This window comes from Triturus cristatus, chromosome 11 (assembly GCF_964204655.1).
Source record: "Triturus cristatus chromosome 11, aTriCri1.1, whole genome shotgun sequence".
Taxonomy (NCBI): Eukaryota; Metazoa; Chordata; class Amphibia; order Caudata; family Salamandridae; genus Triturus; species Triturus cristatus.
This window is the reverse complement of record NC_140594.1, coordinates 853656511-853679489: the sequence shown is the minus strand read 5'-3', so window position 1 is coordinate 853679489 and position 22979 is coordinate 853656511. Positions and strand designations below refer to the sequence as shown.

The following is a 22979-nucleotide window of genomic DNA, read 5'->3' as shown; positions in this document are numbered from 1 at the left end:
TGTGTGAACGTAACAGACCTGAGAACATAGGAAGGAGCATGCCCAGTGAAGTGTGCTGGTAGGACAGTAATCAGTAGGGGTAAAGTGCAAATGAAAAGCAGTATGACATGCAGCTGTGCATCGATTCTGCATCTTCTCACAATTCTGAGCCAAAGAACTTTTGAACAAAATGCTTGCTGTGAAAAGGTTACGGATTTGAGCGAGAATGAGAGAGAGAAAGAGAGAGAGAAGGGAAAGAGAAAAGAGAGAAAGAAAAAGAGGGGGAAAAAGAGGGAGCGTGTCTGCTAACACGGTTACTCAAGCAAACACTGAAGGCCCTAAATGAAGACTGAAGTTTTAAAAGCGAGAGGACTGATGTCTGGAAAGGCCCTTTTGCTGCTCGCTCTGGGTTTCAGACCCAAGGTCTGCAGGGGTTGAGTTACTAACCCATGGGTGCAAGGACATAGTTCAGAGCACCATCACTGAGGAAGGAAGTTCAGCTTAACTACAGCCCCACACAACCCACTGAGCTTTCCTGCAAGGGTGGTGTTCGTGTTTTCTGGGTTACTAACAGGCCCATAAACATTTTAGCGACACAGTAGTAATTCAAACCCAATTTCGTTCTTAGATTAGCACACTCAAGCAAATAGCACTAACAATTACACTGTATATTTGAAATAATTATTTCAACAGTCTTATGGCCTGATTTATTATTTGGCTGATGGCACGTCGTTTTGCCAGGGCCACGGAGTAAATCATTCCGTCCCCACGGCAGAGGGAACGCCTGCCAAATTTATAAATGCCCGCCAAGCAAACACTCACTCATAATGTGTTGGCAGGAACCGCCGTCATAGCGGATCCTGCCAATGCATTTTGCTGTTTGGTGCAAGACTGCTTCAGCATGATGCAGCCCTGCACCAAACAGTTTTCTTTTTATTTTCCTAAGTAAAATCTCAAAACGTGATTTTCTTTTTGAAAATAAAAAATGTAATGCTCTCCTTGGCATGGGAGTCATTTACCATTGCGGGGGAACATCATTAGCATTTCACTGTCCCTCAACACCCGAGTTTGCCTGACGGTGACCGTCAGTAACAAAAAAAAGTCTATATCCACCCTTCCAGATTGGGTGTGCCGACATCTAGCCATTTATATGATGGCCCTCACTCTGTTGGGCCGTTAGAGAGGTTTGGCTATGGTCACCACCTTAACCAAACCTATGGTCCGCCCCCATTTAAATACGGCAGGAGGACCATTATGTGGCGGTAAGGATACTCCGTCGGAGCTGCGACAGAGCATTCTTTCTGCCTGCATATAAATTAGGCACTTAGTCTGTCGCTTAAAAAATTGAAACAGAACTTGTGCATGTTGCTAGCAGTGAGAATAAAATGAACAGTTCTAACACGTTATTACAATATTCCTAGCATCCTATCACCCCAATGCTACTTTTAGGCACTACACTATGAGAGCATGAAATAGCTAACTTGCCTCTAGAGTTTCTTGGGGTCCTGTGCACTGCATATCTGTTTGCAGCGTATCAACTGTGTTTAGCAGACTTCAGCCAGGAAGAGAGAATGCCTTCAGAAGGAAAGCGCACAACAGCTGGGTTCAGCTCCTCTAATCACTCGATCAACTCCATGCCGACTGTGGACCAAAGGCATACAAGCTATCTTAACGTTTTAAAATGGAGTCTGGCGCGGGGATTCACAAAACATTATTCCAAAGAAAGCACAGGATATATAATGAGTGCAATTCCAACTATTCAAATGGATGCAAAAAAATAGTAATAAGGAAATAATCTGATTAGGCTCCTCGGTGCTCTAAAATAAGATACTAGTAAGAGAGTGGAAAACTATATTTCTCGAAAAAGTGGACTGCTAAGAGAATAAGTATTATTAGCAGTTTGTCTTAAGAACAGGTAGTGCTCTTGGTGAAGTCTTTAAAACATTTGTTTGCCTTGGAGAACTTTAAATATTGCAATGGTCAGCAGTTAAAAGCCCGTAATCAAAAATATACTACTAATCATGAAATAATTCAGAATTACCACTAGTGGATATAGATTTCGCAATGACTTTCCAAGGCATTTGTGTACTTTTACTGCATTGTAAAAGTAAATGATTACGACGTCCCATCAGGAGGGTAAACAGCCCTTACTACAAATCCGTCACCCCCAATGTTGTTACAACACAGTCGTTTCAATGACTGCGTTTTAACAACGCATACGATTACCTCACAAGGCGTTACAACGACTTGCGGAGGGGGGAGGAGGTGTTCGATTTAAAATCCAACACCTTCGCTACTGTCTGCACAGACTGGAGTTGGAATAGTAAATTATACTATTCCAACATCCAGCACCCCCTCCGCAAGTAGTTGTTACGACTTGCAGGGTAATGGTATGCGTTGTTACAACGCGGTCATTGTAACAAACGTGTTGTAGCAACATGCGGGGTGACAGCAAGTGGAATAAAGAGATATATTCACCAGGGGAGGGAAGGCACCTCCTCAAAACCTAATCAAGGAATGTAAATGACCTTGTAAAAAACATGATACAGGGGTGGTGATGAAATACCTGATGCATCCATGCCCAGACCTGATTTTGTTGCAAGAAATGCACCTGACCGGTAACAACTGTGGGATCCTGGACAAAGGTCGTTACAAGAACTTAGTGCATGCAGGCTACTCCACAGGATCGAGGGGAGCAGGATCCATGCCTGCAGGTCCCTACCGTTTAAGGTGACAAAAGCATGGGTGGATCCATCAGGGTACTGGGTGGAAGTAGGGCGCACATGGAATGGGAAAAGCTGGATTGTGGATTCCTGATATTTTCTGCAGGGGATTCAGAGGGCTGGGAAGGATGGGCACTGGATTGCTAAAATCCCCGACACGCTGCTAATTATGGGTGGAGACCTTAACCTGACAGTGCAGCGGGACATGAATAGGATACTCCAGTTAGTTGGGAGACCCAGACCTCCAGATGTTCACGAGGCTTTAGGTTTGGTGGTTCTCTGGCAGGCCTCGCATCTGTGGATTACGCAGTTCTCAGAGGCATCCTATACAGCTCATTCCTTGTTGAGAATGGACTATTTCTTAGTACTGGTGATCCAACAGCACAGATATCGGAACACAAAATATTTGTAGAGGGGCATTTCGGACTACTCTCATCCATGTACTGCGTTGTTGCGCCCTGGATTACAATGTTAGCCTGGAAATGGACCGATTGGGCCATCCAGAGATGCACAAAAATTGTGAGGACCAACTACTGGGAAAATAAAGGGTAGGTATTGTCTGGGGTGGCACTCTGGGAGGCATACAAGAGGGTGGTGAGAGGTCACCTCATTTCCCTCGTAACAGGGAACAACATAGGGTGGAGAACGTGGTGGAACTAGAGAACCAGATATAGAACAGGGAGAAGAGATATGTGGAGACACCAAACCCGGAACTGGCGGAGCGCCTGCCTCAACTCAGAGAGAGGTAAATGCACCTTCTACAACAGGAAGCCAGGATGCTCCAGGGCAGAGTAGGATCTATGAAATGGGGAATTTGACAGGAAACATGATAGCCTGGCTGGCAAAGAAAGAGGAGGGTTAGAGATGGATCCCCGTGAGCCGTACCAAACAAGGAACGTTGACAGGCTCGTGGGGGGGATTGTGCAAACTTTTGCGCGGACCTTGAGCGACTTGTTTGCCTTGTGGCTTTCTCCAGAGACATGGGGGGACATGCATAAATTCATGAGCAACATTACGGCCCCCCAGTAGGGAGAGGAAGCCAGGAAATCCCAAGATGCCAAACTACTGCTGAAGGAGATTAAGGAGGCCCTTTCCAAAATCAAGTTGGAATTCCCTGGGACCTAACAGCCTACACCCGGAATTCTTTAAATTTGTCAATAGTAAGGTGGTGCAGCCACTCCAAGACATGTTTTATTAATCCAGGGAGAGGGGCGAGCTTCCAGGAGACCCCCAACAGGCATTTATTTGCCTAATACACATGCCAGGGACGGCGCCAGATGAATGCGCATCCTATAGGCGACATCTCTTCTGAACATCAAAACCTAAAATACTTCCCAAACTTATGGTGAAACGCCTAATGCAGGTGATAGATAGTATTGTGGCCATGGACCAATCTCGCTTTATGCTCTACCAGTCCATTAGACACAACCTTTGGCATTTATTTGGATGACTGGCCTGTAGAAGGAGGTTGAAGAAGCTGGCGGTACTGTTGGCGCTAGATGTAGAGAAAAACTTTGACTCCCAAGAATGGCCCTACCTCATGGTGCTGCTGGAGATGATGTGTTTTGGACCATTCTTGCTGACGTGGGTACACCTTAAATTTAAATACCATAGACATAAGGAGAAGAAGCTAGTGAATGGAACTCGCTTGGAGGATTTTGAACTGGGTAGGGACACCCTTATCCCCGTTTTTATTTGCGGTAGCAACAACACTACTGGCAAACAAGATAAAGAGGGAAACACACTTTTAAGGGGATTTAGAAGGGATGGTGACTGGGAGGATGTTATCACTCTCCATGCTGATGATGTCCTATTGTAATCTGTGGACCGGGATCACTCTCTCCTGAGAATTTTCAAGATGCTTCGAGCCTTCGTACACTTCTTGTGTATTACTATTAATAGGAGAAAGTCCGTTGTTTACCCACACTTGACTTGGAAACCACAAAATGAGTGGTCAAGTCCTCTGATCTGGGAGGAGACCAGATTCACCTACCTGGGTATATATGTGGCCACAGACTGACATCTATTTTATGAGAGAAATTTGGGCTGTATGTTGGCGGGCTTTCACAGACATGTGGGCCATTGGCATCAACTTTCCCTCTTGCTGCTGGAGAGGTCCGTCCTTTCCAAGATGATATACCAGCCCAAATTCCTTTACACTCACCAAAACACGTTATTCAAGGACCCAGGTAATTTCTTTAAAGCGGGGGAGGCAGAGATGAGAGCCTTGCTATGGTACAGTGGCATTGTAAGGAGAGCACTTAACACCCCGATCAGGCGATCAACAGACGGGGAAATCGCGCTTCCAGATCTACGCCTAAACTATTGAGCAACTCAACTGCTGGTGGTAAACGACTGGTCCTTCATAGACCAAAGGGAGCCTCCCTACTGGCGGACTAGAGGGTGCAAGACCCACAGGGTTATGCTAGACAGCTGTATGGACCAGAAAGGTCCTTGGCACTCCTGGAGCCAACAGCCAAAGTGAATCGGTTCTGGAGGCGGGCACTGCACAAGATAAGTTGGGCAGACACTGGAGACTCCACTATGGGGGTTAAGTGCACTGGTGGACTTACGTGGGGTGACAGGCCACAGACAACGGGATATGCTGGCAATCTCGAAGTTAGGGGACCTACAGGATGAAACGGGGTGGCTGTCCTTACAGGGACAATTTGACATGCTCGGAGACCAGTGCTTATACTATCGGCATGTTAGGTCCATCTTTACAGGTAAGATTGACCAGTCTTAGGATCTAGAGGAGCAGAACTCCCTGGGGCCCTCATACATAGACACGCCACATTACTGATATACTCCACACTCCTCGTCAACAGTCAATCCTCCCTACAGACTCTGAGAGAGAAGTGGGAGTATGACCAGGATGATGAATGAAGGACGGCATGTAGGTACCCTGGGGAGGTTGCTATACAGACCAGATTACAGCTGGTTTGTCTGAAATTACTCCATTGGGTCTATTTCACCCACACAAGGGTACACACAATGGGCACAATAGACACTGACCAATGCCAGAGATGGTGTGGCCAATGGGGTACTCTTCTACACACGATCTGGGAGTGTCGAAGACTGAAGGGGTTCTGGTAGGGCATACAGATAGGATTTCTTTAGAAGAGGAAGACCCCCTAGTGCTCAACCCTGGGTGGTTCTCCCAGGGTATCTGGGGGGAGGGGACCCTCGACAGATACACACTCCTCCATGTTAGCACAGCTCTGGTGCTCGCAAGACGTGACATAATTTAATACTGGGTGAGAGTGGAGGTCCAGTCAGTGCAGGAATGGAGGTCTAAAATGGAGTACTGCAGACAGGTTGGTGAACCTTATGTACTGGGGAGGGAATGCCCCCAGACGTTTACGATAATCAGGGGCCAAGGACAGGAACATAAAGGGATATGACACGGGAGACCGGACCCCAGAACCCGGACCTTGTGGCTGGCTCGGTACTCTTGGAAGCAAATGGGGGTGTGCGGAAGGCTCATGAGGAGAGGCGCCACAGGGATTTGCTTTGGATAATTGACTTCCTGTTGATATGAGATCAGTGTACTCCATGTCCACAGTCCTTGTTATGACTCTTAGTAATGCTCACTACCACATCAGGTGTTGGTACGATTGGTGCTTTCATTCTGTTATTGTTGGTTGAAATAAAGCTTAATAAAAAGATATGAAAAAAGGCTACCTTCTACAGCATAAACTGCGAACCCCAGAAGCTGACTGTTCAAAGACTGAGCCCATGAGCAGTGTGAGATCTACATTCAAGTTCCAAATGAGGGCTGGAGGAGTTTTGGGAGATATGACCCTTTTAAGACTCTCCGTGAAAGCTTCAACAATAGGGAATTGGAAAAGGGATTTTCCCTGTTCTGCATGTATCCTGCAAGTGCAGCCAAATGAATGCATATGAATCATATGCTAACCCAGCATTTTGGAGAATTAGTAACAGATAATATCCTCTATAGAGACCTTGAGAGGGTCTATGTGTTCAATAATGGAGTAGTAGAGGCGGTTTCTATAAACATTGAGGAAATCAGAAAAGAGGAGTTTTTATAAATTGGGACCAACAGCCCTACTGTGACATTTACCAGTGGCAGGCAGCAAGTCCTCTTATCAATACAACCATATATTTGAAAGTGGCTGAGTCGATCACCATTGCACAAGTGGGGATATCTAAAGAATTGCTGAGAACGACAGTACTCCTCAAGTAACATAAAGGCCCATATTAGGATTTCTTGGATCTCATTATTTGATATTGTACTCTTTGAATCTTTTGGGAGCATTACATTTATCTATACTGCCCTGAAGAAGGTGGTTAGAACTTCCAACACCACTGAAACGGGTTGAAGTAATTTGTATGCAGAATCTGCTTTACATTGGGATACCACAGATGAAAAAGTGTCTATTTCATCAGGATTCTAATTGATGTTTATAGCAGATACGTAACAGTTATATAGACATATCTGTACTGTTACATGCTTCTTCCTCGGATTCAGTTTTTAACAATAATTTTTGTCTGATTTGTGGGTTTTAATTTGGGCCATATTGTTTTTTTAATGAATTGTTTTATATTGTATAATAATAACATCTTCTCAATTGTAACATGAAAGGCACTGCATATTGATACATGTGCACAAATATTGAAAAGACACGTCGTAAAAGTTTTGTGCATTTTTATATCTCTGTAGTACTCGTTTTGTTGAGAAGATAACACATTGAATATAGTATGTGCATTCATTGACTGGTTGTGGTTTGACGTGTTGATTTATCTATACAAAGTGTGATACATAGTGTGATATATAGGTTTCCAAAGGGGAGATCTTCTCTTTAGTGTTTGTGCACAATACTTCAATTATATACTTGATTGAAGAATATAGTTTTTAGCACCTTAGTAGCCCTAAAGAAGCAACAAAAATAATTAGCAAAGTCGTGAAACATGTTGATTTATTTTCAAAACTTTTGATTTGTTGGATTGAAAGATTTGAATTTGTTTTCATTGTTTTAAAATAAGGGAATCTAATAAAGAAAAATCATTTTAAAGCTACATAAATTTGCGTTTAAATCAATTTTTTTCTGTTAATCACATAGAGGTCTAATCTGGAATATATGTCGTTACTACGCATTCCGTTGCAACGCATGCCTTTACCACGCATGCGTTACAACGGAATGTTTTTTCTTCGCATTGCCCTTACCTAGATCTTGCCTTTACCCCGCTTTTTCGTTTTTGGGGGGGGGGGAGACCCCCCCAAGCCCCCTTTCTTCTTTTTTTTCCCTTTTTCTTAGGTCTTCGCCGACACTAACGAAGGACTGACGCTTTTTTTCACGACCAGGAAGACGTTTTTCCGTGATGACGTTGCTTGCGTGCTAAAGACGTCGTTGAAGCAATTCGCATTGTGAAGACGTTTTCGAGGTAAGTGTATCGTTGTAAACCTAACGCGTAGAAAATGCTTCGTGGTAAAGGCTGTTTCCCCTAATCTGCTGCTCTTGTTTGAGGTGGCATTCCCTTTGCATTACAGTTTAAAAACTGGAAGGTTGTCCATTTCATAAAACCAGACACACTACAGACATCATCTGGAGTAAGACCTGCAAATATGAAAGTTCTGTTGCTAGTAGAAGGAGGAAGGAGGAGTTGATTGTAGTCATCGAAGAGTCATCAACAGTGTCCTGAAGGGAAGAGTTTGGGCATCAGTAAAAATCCTCCAACCACGCAGCAATGGTTTGAGTCGAGCCTGAGGTTGTACACTGGGCAAAAGAATGATGGGTTGGAATGCTACCCGAGCAATTGACAATGGGTAGACTTATAGCAAGCATCCTCCAAGCACCTTGTGTGTGTTTGATGCACTGCATTAAGTGGCCAAGGGTATGCCCAGATGTGGGTAACTTGAGCACTGTGCCACTGGAACCAAACTACACCTGACTGAAGCGCTGCAATCAGGGGGAAACTGGTCTTAAGTTGCTTGTGTTCTGGTTCAGAGAGGACTTGGCCATTCGGACTGGACTGTTCTTATTGCAGCAGGGTCAAGACTGATTTGCATATAACTACGTCTAATCTGAGGTGGTATACTAGGCAAAGCAATGATAAGTTGGAATGCCACCACCAGCGATTGCCAGTGGTTAGACTGTTACCATGAGCAGCAGGGTCAGTAGAGATTTCCATATGGAGGGCATCTGTCTAGAGTACAGAGCAGGAGAAAAAAGATGTGTTGGAATGCTACCCAGAGAGATGGACAGCTAGAGTTTTAAACTATTTGCAAGCATTCCTACCATAACTGTACATGTTTGATATATTGCCCCAAGTAGCCAAGGCTATGCCCAGCTGTGTGTCCCTTACTCACTGTATCATAAGGATCAAAGTTATACCTCTCTGGCAAGGCCTAACAAGGCTGAAACCAGTCTGGTATGGCTTATGTTCCGTTCCAGAGGGGGCCGTGCCTGGCAGTTCGGATGGACTGTTTCCATAAAGAGCAGGGCCAGTGCTGATTTGCATAAGACGAGCTTCTGTCTAGGGTGGCACAGCGGGCGAAAAACAATGAGTTGAAATGCTAACTAGAGCGACTGCCAGTGGTTTAGGTTATTTGCACTAAAGTATACAAAATAAGTGATGGATGGAATGCTTGATTTAATCTAAGACACTGCCGCATCCCAGTCCATCGTTATTTTGCACACACCGTGCCACCTCAGTTTGGACCCAGCCATATGCAAATCAGTCTTGACCATGCTCCAAAGGGATCCGTCCAGCCTGAATTGCCAGGCCAGGTCCAACCTGAACCAGAGTACAAGCAACCCAGGACTGGTTTCACCATAGTTAGAGCTTATCAGCCAGGTACAGCCTGATTCTAGTGATACAGTGTGCACGGTACCAAAGTCTGGGCATACCCATCCCACTTAGGGTGACACACTAAAGTATACAAAAAGTGATGGAAGGAATGCTGGAATTAATTTAAGCCACTGGCAATTACTCGGGCCAAATCCCAATCCATCGTTATTTTGCACACCATGCCACCTCCGTTTGGACCCAGCGATATGCAAATCAGTCTTGGCCCTGCTCCAATAGGAGCAGTCCAGCCTGACTTGTCACGCCAGGTCCTCCCTGAACCGGAATACAAGCAGCCCAGGACTGATTTTGCCCTTGTTAGGACTCATCTGCCAGGCATAGCTTGAGTCCAGTGACAGTGTGCACAGGACTCACATCTGGGCATACTCGTCCCACTTATGGAGACACACTAAAGTATACAAAAAAAGTGATGGATGGAATGTTTGCATTAATTTAAGCCACTGGTAATTACTCGGGCCGCATCCCAGTCCATCGTTATTTTGCACACCTCAATTTGGACCCATCCATTTGCAAATTAGTTTGACCCTGCTCCAGTGGGAGCAGTCCAGCTATTTGTAGGTTTGATGTAACGCTTTAAGAGGCAAAGGGTATACCCAGACTTGGGCCCCTTGCTCATTGTGCCACTGGAACCAAACTACATTTGAATGAAGAGCCTCAATCAAGGCGAACCAGGTCTTGGGTTGCTTGTGTACCGGTTCAGAGAGGACCTGGCTTGTCAGTCGGATTGGACTGTTACTATTGGAGAAGGGTCAAGACTGATTTGCATATGGCTGGCCTGGGTCTAATCTGAGGGGGTATGCTGGGCAAAAGAATGATGGGTTGGAAGGCTACCCCGAACAATCGCCAGTGGTTACACTTAATGCAACCATCCTCCCATCACCATCTGTGTGTTTGATGGAATGCTTTACGTGGCCAAGGGTGAGCCTAGACATTGGTCCATTGCTCAGTGTGCCACAGGAATAAAAAACCTGACTAAAAAGCCCCAATGAGGGCAAACCCTGTCTTTGGTTGCTTGTGTTCCGATTCAGAGAGGATCTGGCTTGGCAGTTCAGACAGGACTGTTCTTATTGCACCTGATTTGCATATGGCTGGGTCTAATCTTGGGTGGTATACTGGGCAAAAGAATGATGAGCTGCAATGCTACCCCGGGCGATTGCCAGTGGTTAGACTTATTGCAAGCATCCTCCCATCACCTTTTGTGTGATTTATGTAACACCTTATGTAGACAAAGGCACGTCCAGACGCGGGTCCCCTGCTCAATGTGCTACTGGAACTAAGCTAAACCCGAATGAAAAGCCCCAATCAGGGTGAAATCGGCCTTGGGTTGCTTGTGTTCCGGTTCAGAGAGGACCTGGCTTGGCAGTTTGGGCTGGACTTCCTCTTGGAGTAGGGCCAAGACTGACTTGCATATGGCTGGGTCAAATCTGAGGTGGTATACTGGGCAAAAGAACAATGGGTTGGAATGCTACTCCCAAGCAACTGCCATTGCTTACACTTATTGCAGGCATCCTCCCATCACCTTTTGCGTACTAGAGTATTTGCAAGCATTTCTCAAATCACCTTTTTGTGTTTGATCTATCAAGAATTACAGACTTGTGCTATGTCCTCAGAAGCCATAAACACAGTCAGAAATATCACGTTTCCACATGACACAACCTCAACACCAGTGTGAAGGAACACACCAACTGCAAGGAATACAGCATGGGCGCCTACGCTGTAGACATTGGGAGAATGGAATAGAAGACAAATATAAAGAGCCAAGAACTCCACCTAGAAAAAGGAAAAAACCCAGCAAGAGGGAGAAAGGAAATGAAGGCACCAAGCCCAGGGAATAAATGCGTGGGGTGCTACAGCAGTCACAAAGGTGAAAGTACCCATACCCTCCTCCAACACCACCATAACAACAAAGTTGCTAAAGTGTGGGGAATGGCAGTGGGTAGCCACTAAGGTAAAGCCCAGGCCCAGGTCCAGGTCAGCCTAATACCATTACCTGCCCCGGAGAATTCCGATCGCCCAGGGAGCAGCTGCCGACATCCCCTCCTTGCAAGCTCAAAGAGCGCCTGCGAAGGGAAAAGAAAGGACGGAGCCTCTGCTCACTGAAAAAGCAGAACATAGGTTAGACAACCACCGGAACACTATCAGTCCTAGACGTCTAAACTCAAGTTACGATCTCCACAGGATGAAGCAGAATGACAAAAGGAAGTGTGAACTACTAGCTGACAAACAGTGCTGCCAACAGGCGAGGAAGAAGCAACTGTTAATAGAGGCAAACTGAACAGGATGTGTGAGGGCCTGAGCACCCTTATGTGGCAAAAAGGTAATGTGCTAAAATTATTGGGCGATAAAAAAAGTAATTGCCTGTTTCCATAGTAAGAGTCACACTCAGAATAAGGACTGGAACAAAGAAGCCTGATGAAAAGGTCATGAATAATTCAGATAAGATAAAGAAACTCATATAGTTTAGGACACTGAAGTGATGTACGCAATTTAAATGCAAATAGGTACCACCAAAGACCATGCATCACACAATTTTTTGTAGTATCTTGTGTGCTCCACTCAACTATTTCCCCATCTAACAGGACTTCTGTTGCCACCGCCCTCCTCTTCAAATCCCTTTAGCACCCTGGTCACATCGGCTATTCCACCATTATCTAATCCTTCTCACCTGCCAGCATTTTTCACAAATCCCAGGTCAGCAAGGGCTACATTGCAGATCTCACAAAGGAAACAGTCTGGATGCCAATTATTATTCATTGCTTTGATCACGCGGCCGATGATAAACTCACCTATAAAATAAAGAACAGAGTGCAAAGTTATACAGACAGTAGTGAGAGAATCAAATATGGATTTACCAGTGGATGAAGAAAATGACCCATGATATGTAAAACATTATTTTGACAGGAAATCATCTATGGACCTACCCAATTGTGACAAATAAAACATCATTTGACAGGTGGAATCGACCAGAGACGTAGCACTCTCCCCTACAGTCCGTAGGGAAACAATCATAGACATGCGGGAATTCATGAAAAAGTGATTTTGACACAGAATCAACTATAGGTGTATGGGAGTCAAAGTCAAAATTACGTTTATTCAGATTAAAATCCATTAAAACATAGCAGCGTTACCATTAATATGAGCAAATCATACAACAAAGTGAATGTTAAAAATATTTTTTAGCAATTACAAATACAATAATTTAAAAAAGATAAATTTAGATTACAACATGTGCAGAGAATACATAGATACAAGCAAAACAACCGTATTTCATGAATTATTTCATACCAGTCTGTCAGGCAGAAGTACTTAGCGACCGAAACAAATCAAAAAGAGATATCCATTCAGTAATAAAAGGTAAGGGCATTCGTAGCACATCCTTTGTTAAACTTTTTCCAGAAGCAAAAAACACATTTTCCTGACATCTTCAAATACAGGACAAAATAAGAAACAAGCATTTGCAATGCAATAGGTTCCGCATTCACGAGTGTTTGAGCTATTGGCATTGTAAATGACAATGCCTTTTATTTATGTTTTGGGTTTCAAAACATAACTAAAAGGCATTGTCATTTACAATACTGATAGCTTAAACTCTCGCAAATGCGAGACCTATTTCATTGCAATAAAGGGGCTTCTCGACCACTTGTTAGATTGTAAATATCAGAGGAAGACAGGCCTGCAACATCTTCAAAGTAGTGATAAATAGTGCAGTGAAGATGTGTAAGTGTTAAATTACACAGACACAAAGTGTGAAGTGAGATTTACATGTGATCCGAGCTATAAACACTAACAGAGCACTCCAACACCTTTCGCTCTGTGATTACAGTGTCGCGGCTCAGGAGGAAGAGCGGGAGGGGAGGGCTATTTCCTGCCCTCTCCGTGATTTGAGTGTGCAGTGTGGCATTGCGTAATGTCATTGCTATCTTTGGCCTGGTGGAGGGCGGGTTGTGCTTTATGGCAGGCATGGAGGGAGGGATGGTTTCGGCTGCAGCTCCGGACTCATACAGTGCCCCTGCTATTACTAGTGAGCGAGAGGTGCTGAGGTGGGGGTATTGGTGGTGGTGGTATTGGTGGTGTTATTGGTGGTGGTGGTGGCATTGGTGGTGGTGGTATTTGTGGAGGTGGTGGTATTGGTGGTGGCGGTATTGGTATATGGTGGTGGTATAGGTCGTGGTATAGGTCGTGGTATTGGTATTGGTGGTGGTAGTGGTATTGGTGGTGGTATTGGTGGGGGGAATAGGTGGTGGTATTGGTGGTAGGGGTGATATTGGTGGTATTGGTGGTGGTATTGGTGGTTGTGGTATTGGTGGTGGTATTGGTGGTGGTGGTGGTAATGGTGGTAGTGGTATTGGTGGTATTGGTGGTGGTGTTATTGGTGGTGGTGTTTGTGTTTGCGGTGGTATTGGTGTTAGTGGTGGTATTGATGGTGGTGGTATTGGTGCTGTTGGTTTTGGTGGTGGTGGTATTGGTGGTGGTGGTAGTGGTATTAGTGGTGTTGGTGGTGGTGGTATTGGCAGTGGTGGTGGTATTGATGTGGTGGTGGTATTGGTGGAGGTGGTGGTATTGGTGGAGGTGGTGGTAGTGATGATGGTGGTATTGGTGGTGTTGTTGTTAATCAAACAGGCTTTTGAAAACAATCCGTCAGGTGGCTTTAGTACAGATGACATGTAACACAGATGTGCTGTTGGCAGCTTCAGCCCATTAGCACAGGATTTTGTGCTACTTGAAATTCATATGACTTAATACGCTAATAATACGCTAATAATTTCTAAATCCATTTTACTTTGGGGGGGGGGGGGTGGGGGTTGAAACAGACACGAGATAATGCTGGGTTAAAGTGATTAAATGCAGGTGCCTGTGTTACGGGGGCAGCTGTGCTGCTGAAAAAACCACAAACGGTTTCAGCTGAAGTAGCGCATATCTGGCCTGCAGTAAGAGAAACTCAATAGAGTAAATAGTGCTTACAGACTAAATAACAGGTCCGGTGTAACAACCGAAGTAACAGGGCCAGTCGCAATGGGAGGGTACAAATGAAGACAAGGCCGTACCAAGGAGGGTGACTATCAAGCCTATTAACGAATCCGAAGGCAGCATTTACGAAAGACAATGGCACAAGCCAATGGAAAATATGGGAGGAGAGTGGGTGCAGCTTCTCTGCCATTCTCTACTACAGCAGTCTCACAGAGCGAGCAGCGCATGCGCCCTGCCGCTAGGCTCGACATAAAAAAATGCATACTCGATTTAATGGGATAGTTGAAGCACAGACAAGCACCCGATGAGGATATAGTATAATTCCATTTTCTAGTCTCATCACCATTGTTAAAACCCCCGATATAAATTCAACATAAAGTGGTCTAAGGCTGAACCACATATGATTTTATGGTAAGGCGTGCACCCCCTTTCACTTTTCTTAGCAAGGTAATTGTGTCCTCCTTTACTTTTATATAAGATTTTATATATTTAAACTAACAAAGAGATAACACCTTCCCTCAATATAAGATTTTTCATGGCGTCTCTGAAACCCGCCTCACCCGGGAAATTCCAAAGCAGCATCCAAGGAAATATGATGGGCACAATGAAAGTCACTTACTGACTTATTGACTCGGTATGACTGAGAACCCCCCTCATTACAACCCTCCACTTTCAAACATCCCCAGGCGCCACTAATGCACTCCCTGAAAATCTGCTCCCATTCAATGCACTCATTCTTGCCCAGCTCTACACCTCACCAAAGCCCTGATCCATAACCCCACCCCAAACGCCACCCCGATCACCACGCCAATTCAATTGGGAATCTGCACTTCTTTTCACTTAATTAAAGCAATGCATAGTATATCATCCTATCTCCAATACCCTACCCTGCACTGACTCATTCTGTCCCACAGTCACAACTCTGCGTTACTCTTCCCCCTCTTTCACACTCTGTGCACATGTTCACACTTCCAAGCAGTCCAACCGCTTCAGGTCACATACTTACCTTCTCAAACACTGTGTTTCACCTTAGTTTGTCTTCAATGTGAGTCAATAGTTAGAGTTTGCATTAAGTCACCAAATTGTCAGAAAGTAAATTGTGGTGCTGAACACACACACTGCTGGTTTCTACCTCTTATTCAATTTGATAAATTATAAGAAGATAAGCTGCTAAAAACAAACCACATACATTCCGCGATTTCATTACAGGAACAGCTGGCAAGCTTTTCACACCAAACTGGTGGTCTATTTCAAGACTAAAAGGCATCAGCTCATTATCCCAATTCTAATTTTGAAAAACAAAAAGCTGTTTAAAAATTATGACCACAGCAATATCCGGCCTCAATTACCACCCGCAGCATTTTGACAATCAACACAGCACACATGATGATCATGAGTGTTTATGTACACCATCCTGTGATACGGAATGGGAACCAGAGCATCGCTCTGTGGTTAAGAGGGCACGCCATATGAACCTTCCATTTACACAGAGTGACACTTTTAGGTTCCAGTGCTGTATAGGACTGATTTGTAGGCTTAGATTTTTACTTGTTGCCAATAAGGGAGAGTGGGTTACCGACCTCCCCAATACTTTTTAAATTGGCTGTCAGTCCCTTACAACATGGTCCTTCACTCATCCATTTATATGTCAGATACGTGAACATATCTGTGAGGGTGAAAGAAGGCAGTGGAATGTATGTAATGCATGTGTCTATGGTCACACTGGTGTCAAGTTTACAAAGCATAAATCCAAGTAGTAGCTAAGATAGAGAGTCCAGGGAAGAGCCCAGACAGTCAATGTGAATTGGAGGACTTTTGCACACAATCCAGGACTCTCTGTAGTGAGCCAGACAATAAAATCCTATGACAGGTGACAGTGGGTCCCACTGAAGCATGGGAGTTCCCATTCATCGTTTTGTTTCTGAAATGGATACCCCCAGAGGTTCACAGATAGCTAAGTGGGACATGCTGAATATCGTTTGTGTCCTTGTTTTGGGACTCTCCAGTCAGGAGACTCCCGGCTCAACCCACCTTAAAACTCAAGGCCATTGCTGGATCAGTTAGGTGGAAATAGGAAAAGTGCAGAACTGCCCGGAAGAGGTCACAGAAATGAAATGCTGAAATACACAAATTCTGTTTGTAATTTGAGAATAAAAGAACTCAGAAACTTCCAGTCACTATGCCAAGATTCCCTTTCTGCAACAGGGTTTCCATACCAGTGAGATCAAGAAACTCTTTGAGCTACAAGGTAAAGGTGTCTATCGCCAACTCCACCTGCTAGGTTTGGACCAGAAACATGGGGAACTCTGCTTTGAACTGCAAGAAGAAGTTGCCTGGACTCTACTTTGAAAGAGAGCTAACCAACTGCTTAGGGGGGATATTATAACAGTCTTTGATTGAGGGGGATGCTGCTCCAGGTTAAGTGAGGACACGAAGGAGCTGAGGCGGAACAAGCCAGATGTTAGAAATGGGGTCTCTAGTTGGCAGTCGGTATGCACCCTGCCCAGGTGGGGACCCTCACTCTAGTCCCGATAAGTAAGTTACACAGCTATGATAGTCCCTGCTCACACCCTTAGTCGCTTGGCACGAGCAGTCAGGCTCATTTCGGAGGCAGTGTGTAAAGTATTTGTACATACACACTCAGTAACACAGTGAAAACACAGAAAAAGGACTCCACACCAGTTTAGAAAAATAGCCAATATTTATCTGAGTAAAACAAGACCAAAATGATAAAACTCCAACATACTCAAGTAAAGATATGAATTTTTGCAAGATTTAAAGATAAAGTTCCTTGAAGTTGATAGCGCCAAACGAGGCTATTGTGGTGTTGTGAACAACACAAATCCAACAGTTCAGTGAAAAGGCGCCAGACAGACCCGCAAAACAGTACCCCTCGAAGTGAAGAGGCCTTGGGGACCTTGCAATAAAATCTGAAGATGAAGTGCTACCGACATCGGTTACGAAAGTCAGGCAGAAGTCGTTGAGGCCTTGGAGTTGTACGCGCTGTGTATCAAACTCTGTGATATAGAGTGCTGGTGTCAGTGGGGGCAGGGCTGCGATGTCGTCGTAGTCAATGCGTCGTGCCTTTCATGAGCGTTGACCATGGCTTCGGTGCAGGCAGAGGAGCGGCGTTGGTGCGGAGCATGGACGTCGGCAGACCCAGGGCTGTCATTTGAGATGGGGAGATGTGTCGTGCTCTTCACGAGCGGTACCCTCAGCCACAGTGCAGGCAGTGGTATTGATTTGAGGAAGTCAGAGTCGATAGCGCTGTTGTCTGCAAACTAAGGGTTTCAATGTCGTCATGGTCAATGCGTTGTGCTGTTCACAAGGGGTGACCACAGCTTCGGTGCAAGTAGCAGCGTCGATGACGGCGTCGGTATGGCTTTTCTTGGAATTACAGCACAGCCACTCAGTTCCAAGGACCCAGGACTGGTTTTGGGACCACCTGGCCTCGCAGGACTCACAGCAGGAGAGCACAAGTGCTGGTCACAAGATGTGGAGGAAGTCTTTGATGTCCCTGAGATTTCTGCCTTATCCAAGGAGGGGAATGATGGGCTATTAAATATTAAGGTCCAGCATACATGCCCAAAAGACAGTAAAACTAGAAGTGGTATGCAGTTCCTATAATGTGATGCAGGTAATGGTAAGAACACACGTGGTAACAGGGCACAGATAATAAGGGTGAGCAGGAGAAAAGGATCCTCCTTATGGAAAGGAGACTCTCACACACCCAACAAGCGGGTGTCTTGCTTCATCATCGGGTCTAGCTCCTTATCGGGTCGGCGGTGCAATACCCGATCAGGCGCCCGGGATGGGGCCTTCTTGGCAGAGATCTTTATTCCCAATGCCTTTAGGTGTAATGCGTGTGAGGGCCCTAATAGAAAGGTAACTAGTGTAGGTGATGGTGATGTGTGGGGGATGTGAAAGATAAAACAGGGGTCAGTGATCCACTCAGAACAATTTTAATGAGTTGTGGTCCCTACCCTGATTAAAACCAAAACAAAACGCACATTCTCACTCTAAGGTTTGTGAGGGTATATGCTAAGACGGTCAACATGTTTCTTGCCTGTTATCTATTAGATGGCAATTCCTCAGGACCAGATTAAATACTACCTACACTTTTTTGGTGGTGGTCAGGACCTCTTTGAGGTATCAGTAATGACCACACGTACAGCACCCTAAAAAATGTGTGGTACCAGTTGAACTACACCAAGACCTGCAAAATAAAACAATGGGACAATATTATAACATCATATCAAGGACAAAGCGATGTACAGGAATCACCATAAGCAATCATGGTTTATTGCACGCGTGCTGAACACAGGCGAGCCGCGACATGCATCAACTGTGAACTACGTCAATAAAACACATAAAAAACAGCAGATAAAAACACAAGCGAGCAAACATCAAAATTGCCACAATTCGAGGCAAAGCAGTGGAACTCACCCAAGTGGGTCAGTGGTGAGCGGCATTGAGTACCGGTAGAGGTATGCACTAAAGTGTAGTGTCCTGGTAAACAAGAGTAAGATTCCGATGTAGAACCAGGTCCCACAGTTAGTACTCGACAGATAGCGCAAGACCCAGGGGCCAGCGTGTAACGGGCCTCAATTGTGTCATAAAAGAGTAAGGTGTGCGCGTCAAGGTGAGGGTTTCCCAACCAATCTAGTGAGAGCAAGGAGGCGAAGATCATGAGAGATGCCCCCTCGTTGCAGCCGCCGGAAACATAGATAACACTAACCAAAGTCAGTATCAGTAATGTTTCCGGCGGCTGCAACGAGGGGGCATCTCTCATGATCTTCGCCTCCTTGCTCTCACCCAATTTGGGTGAGTTCCACTGCTTTGCCTCTAATTGTGGCAATTTTGACATTTGCTCGCTTGTGTTTTTATCTGCTGTTTTTTATGTGTTTTTTTGACGTAGTTCACAGTTGAGGCATGTCGAGGACCCCGCACCTCCCACATGGAAGACTATCAAGGACTTAGCTTCGGCGATGAAGCAGCAGCAGAAATACTCAGAGTACCGTCACTGCTGGCACCTGACGGCAGTTCTGCCTCAGGCAGCCACACAGAAGATTGGACCTCACTGTCCAATTTGAAATGTGAATGGCTCAAGGAGACGCTACATGGTGCTACGATGACAGAATACTTAAGAGCAAACATAGCCCCGAATGGCTTGATTGTTAATAATTTCCCCAGGTTATTCCTGGAGGATGCGATATTTAAAAAGGAGTGGTCCCTAGTAGCGTGGAAACGCACTAGGGACTGGCTCATCCTTATTATCAATACCGCCAAAAGAATAGCGGATGCTCTGCTAATCAGGATTCAGACAGCAGAAGGTGCAATCAAGGTAATTATACAAACAATAGCATACAAAACTAAATGAGCAGAGATTAATGCTGAAATTGCAGATAAAAGGGAGTACCTAATGAAACAAAAAATCTCCAAACTCCAGAAAGATATACAGAAATTTTCAACAGAAAAAGTCTACCCTTACCTAAGAGCTGATTATACAACATCAGCAACAGGTTACTCATCATATGAAAGCTCAGGCCTCTCGAGACGGGGCTCCTCATCCAATAGTGACTCTAGCACAGGCAGTAGGAACAACAAAAAAACGAGACCGTACCAACCTCTGATGTACCCACCCTACAACATGCCCCCGTACCAGGGACCACAGTTCTGGCATTACCCCATGTACCATCAAGGCCCCCCACCCTTCTTCCAACATGGTACTGAGCCACCTTTTTTAGACAGAGGTTGGGGCAGAGGAAGAGTACGCAGGAGAGGGCAAAAAAGAGTACAATGGCAGGAACAACCTGCACGATCAGTGGAAACCAGGAGTCAGACCAGGGGGAAGAGAGATTAATTATCAACCTCTCCCCCAGAGTCTTTAGCCCGATCGAAGAAACGGTACTCCAAAAAGGTTTGGGTTATGTTCCCACACCGAGGACAGATACATGTTGAGACATTTGTCAAGTCCAGAGCTTCTTCCGATCGTCCGTCACCACCCACGGATGACTCTGGTTTACACATAGACCATCCGCTTTCACACCAAATAGCAGCATGGTCCCCCATGAAGTACTGACATTTGAACAGGCAGTACTCAAAGAACTAAATAGTAAGACCACTCCTGCTCCTTATCATAATTTATCAGCTAGTGAGTCTGCTGCCATCAGAGACTTGGCAAATGATGTGAACATCACCATCAAACAGGTTGATAAGGGCGGCGCAACTGTAATCGTCCTCTATAGATTACGATACTGAATGCCGCAGACAGTTGAGTGACAGGAGGTACTATACACCCATCAAGGGAGACCCAACTTCTAGACTGAACAGGACCATTTGTTCTATGGTCTTTTCTGCTAAAGCAGAAGGTTGGATCACCAAAAAAGAAGCCACCTTCCTAGTAGCAAAAGAACCAAGAATTCCCTACTTTTACTGCTTACCCAAGATCCACAAGGGGATCAACCCGGTGCCTGGACGCCCCATAGTGTCAGGGATCGGGTCCATCTTGAAACCCCTGTCGCAATTTGTTGATAATTTTATCCAACCTTTGGTTAAAACCACACCTTCCTTTGTGAAGGACACTACTGATATTCTCCGCCTGTTGGAAGGTGCTCAACATCCAGAAGAAGTGGACCTACTGGTCACCCTGGATGTTGAGGCCCTTTACACCAATATACCACAGAAAGCAACCCTCGGAGTGATCGAGGATGCACTCAGTAACAGCGAGTGGACCTCACACACTCTGGTACCCTTTATAATTGAATGCGCGAGATTGGCTTTGACTGAAAACTTCTTTGAGTATGACACACAACTTTACCACCAAACACAGGGAACTTCGATGGGCAGCACGTACGCACCGAGTCTAGCATGTATGTACATGTCAGCCTTTGAGGCTAGAGAAATCAATAATCCGATCAATCCATACCGGGCGAACGTGCTGCTCTGGAGGAGGTTCATCGATGATATTCTGATCCTGTGGAAAGGAGAACGCACGAGATATGTTGAATTCTGCGCATGGATCAACACTCTGAATCCATTTCTGAAATTTACCCACACGATCTCGGACATAGAGGTCCCTTTCCTTGATCTCCTAATTCGCTTAGATGGAGACCGAATTACAACTACCTTATATCGGAAACCAACCGATAAGAATAGCCTCTTGCTATTCAGCAGTCATCATCCCAGGGCATTGAGACAAAATCTGCCCTTTGGACAATTCCTGTGCATCAGAAGAAACTGCAGCTCACTGGTAGACTATCAGAGAGAGTCTTCTACTCTTATGAATGACCTGATCAAACGTGAATACCCTAGACAAGTGGTCTCCCTTGCTCGCAAACGAGCAAGACACAATAACAGGGACAGCTTGTTAGAAAATGTAACAAAAGAACCAGACCAGTCAATCACATGTGTTACCACATTCACCCATGACTCCAATCGAATCAGAAACATAATTCGCAAAAATTGGGATATCCTTAACACAGGAGATTTGAATCTACCAACACCTAGGTTTGCGTTCAAACGAACGAGCAACCTAAAGGATTTACTTATACACATGAGACCCAAGAAACACCACAGCTCACAGAGGACGTTATGGGACCTTCCACCTGTGAGGGGTCATTACCCCTGCGGCTCATGCTCTGTATGCCCCCCAAACCAAGGTCAACAAAGAGTTGACATTCCCTAATGGGATAATCTGGAAAATCTTGACAGACACCAATTGTAACTCATCTAATTGCGTCTACATGATGATTTGCCCCTGTGGACTCCTTTATATAGGAATGACTACCAGGCAGGTAAAGACACGCATTTTGGAGCATAAAAGCAACTTCAGATGTAACAAAACGAACACCAAAATGACAACACACTACCACGCAGAACAACATGCCCCTGATTCATTTCAATGGGGTGTTCTGGAATTACACCCTGGCATGTCTAAAAAATCACTATTTCGCCTTGAGCAACATTGGGTATTGCGGTTAGCCACTGACAAGAATGGGCTCAACGAGGATATACCTTGGAGTCTCCTCACATGATCTCCACAACATTCCCCTGTTTGCAGCATTTGATATGATTACCCATCATATGTGCGGTTCACCCATACAACCTTGTTATCACAAACTAAGATGTGATGCCCCTCTTTGACACACCCTTTATCAGACCCTCCAGGATTTCGGGATTTGCAAAAAAAATCGCGAAATCGGCACTTTTGTAAAAATGCCGCGATTTTTACAAAAGTGCCCGCGAAATCCTGGCATCCAGCAGACCCGCCCTCTTCTATTTCTTCTATTGGCCAGTGCAGTGGCTCTTGCCACGGGGCCAATAGAAGGGGGGTCCTCACAGCAGGCAGGCGTGAGGCGTGATGTTTATCTACATCCCCTCACCTGCCTGCTGTGCTGTTCTTTCACTTTCCTGCTGACGACTCACCTGGTCTGGAGCGGCTGCTGGAGCGCACTGGTCTGGAGCATCATCGTATCG

General features: G+C 45.2%; 1 protein-coding gene across 2 annotated transcripts in view; it reads right to left on the bottom strand.

Moving 5' to 3' along the window:
- LIMS2 (LIM zinc finger domain containing 2) overlaps window positions 1-22979 on the bottom strand; it is a 229914-nt gene that overhangs the window by 142729 nt on the left and 64206 nt on the right. For both annotated transcript variants that reach the window (XM_085634662.1, XM_085634660.1), the window contains exon 4: window positions 12199-12319. In XM_085634662.1, the coding sequence (XP_085490788.1) occupies window positions 12199-12319 (121 nt within the window). The remainder of the gene's footprint in view (window positions 1-12198; window positions 12320-22979) is intronic.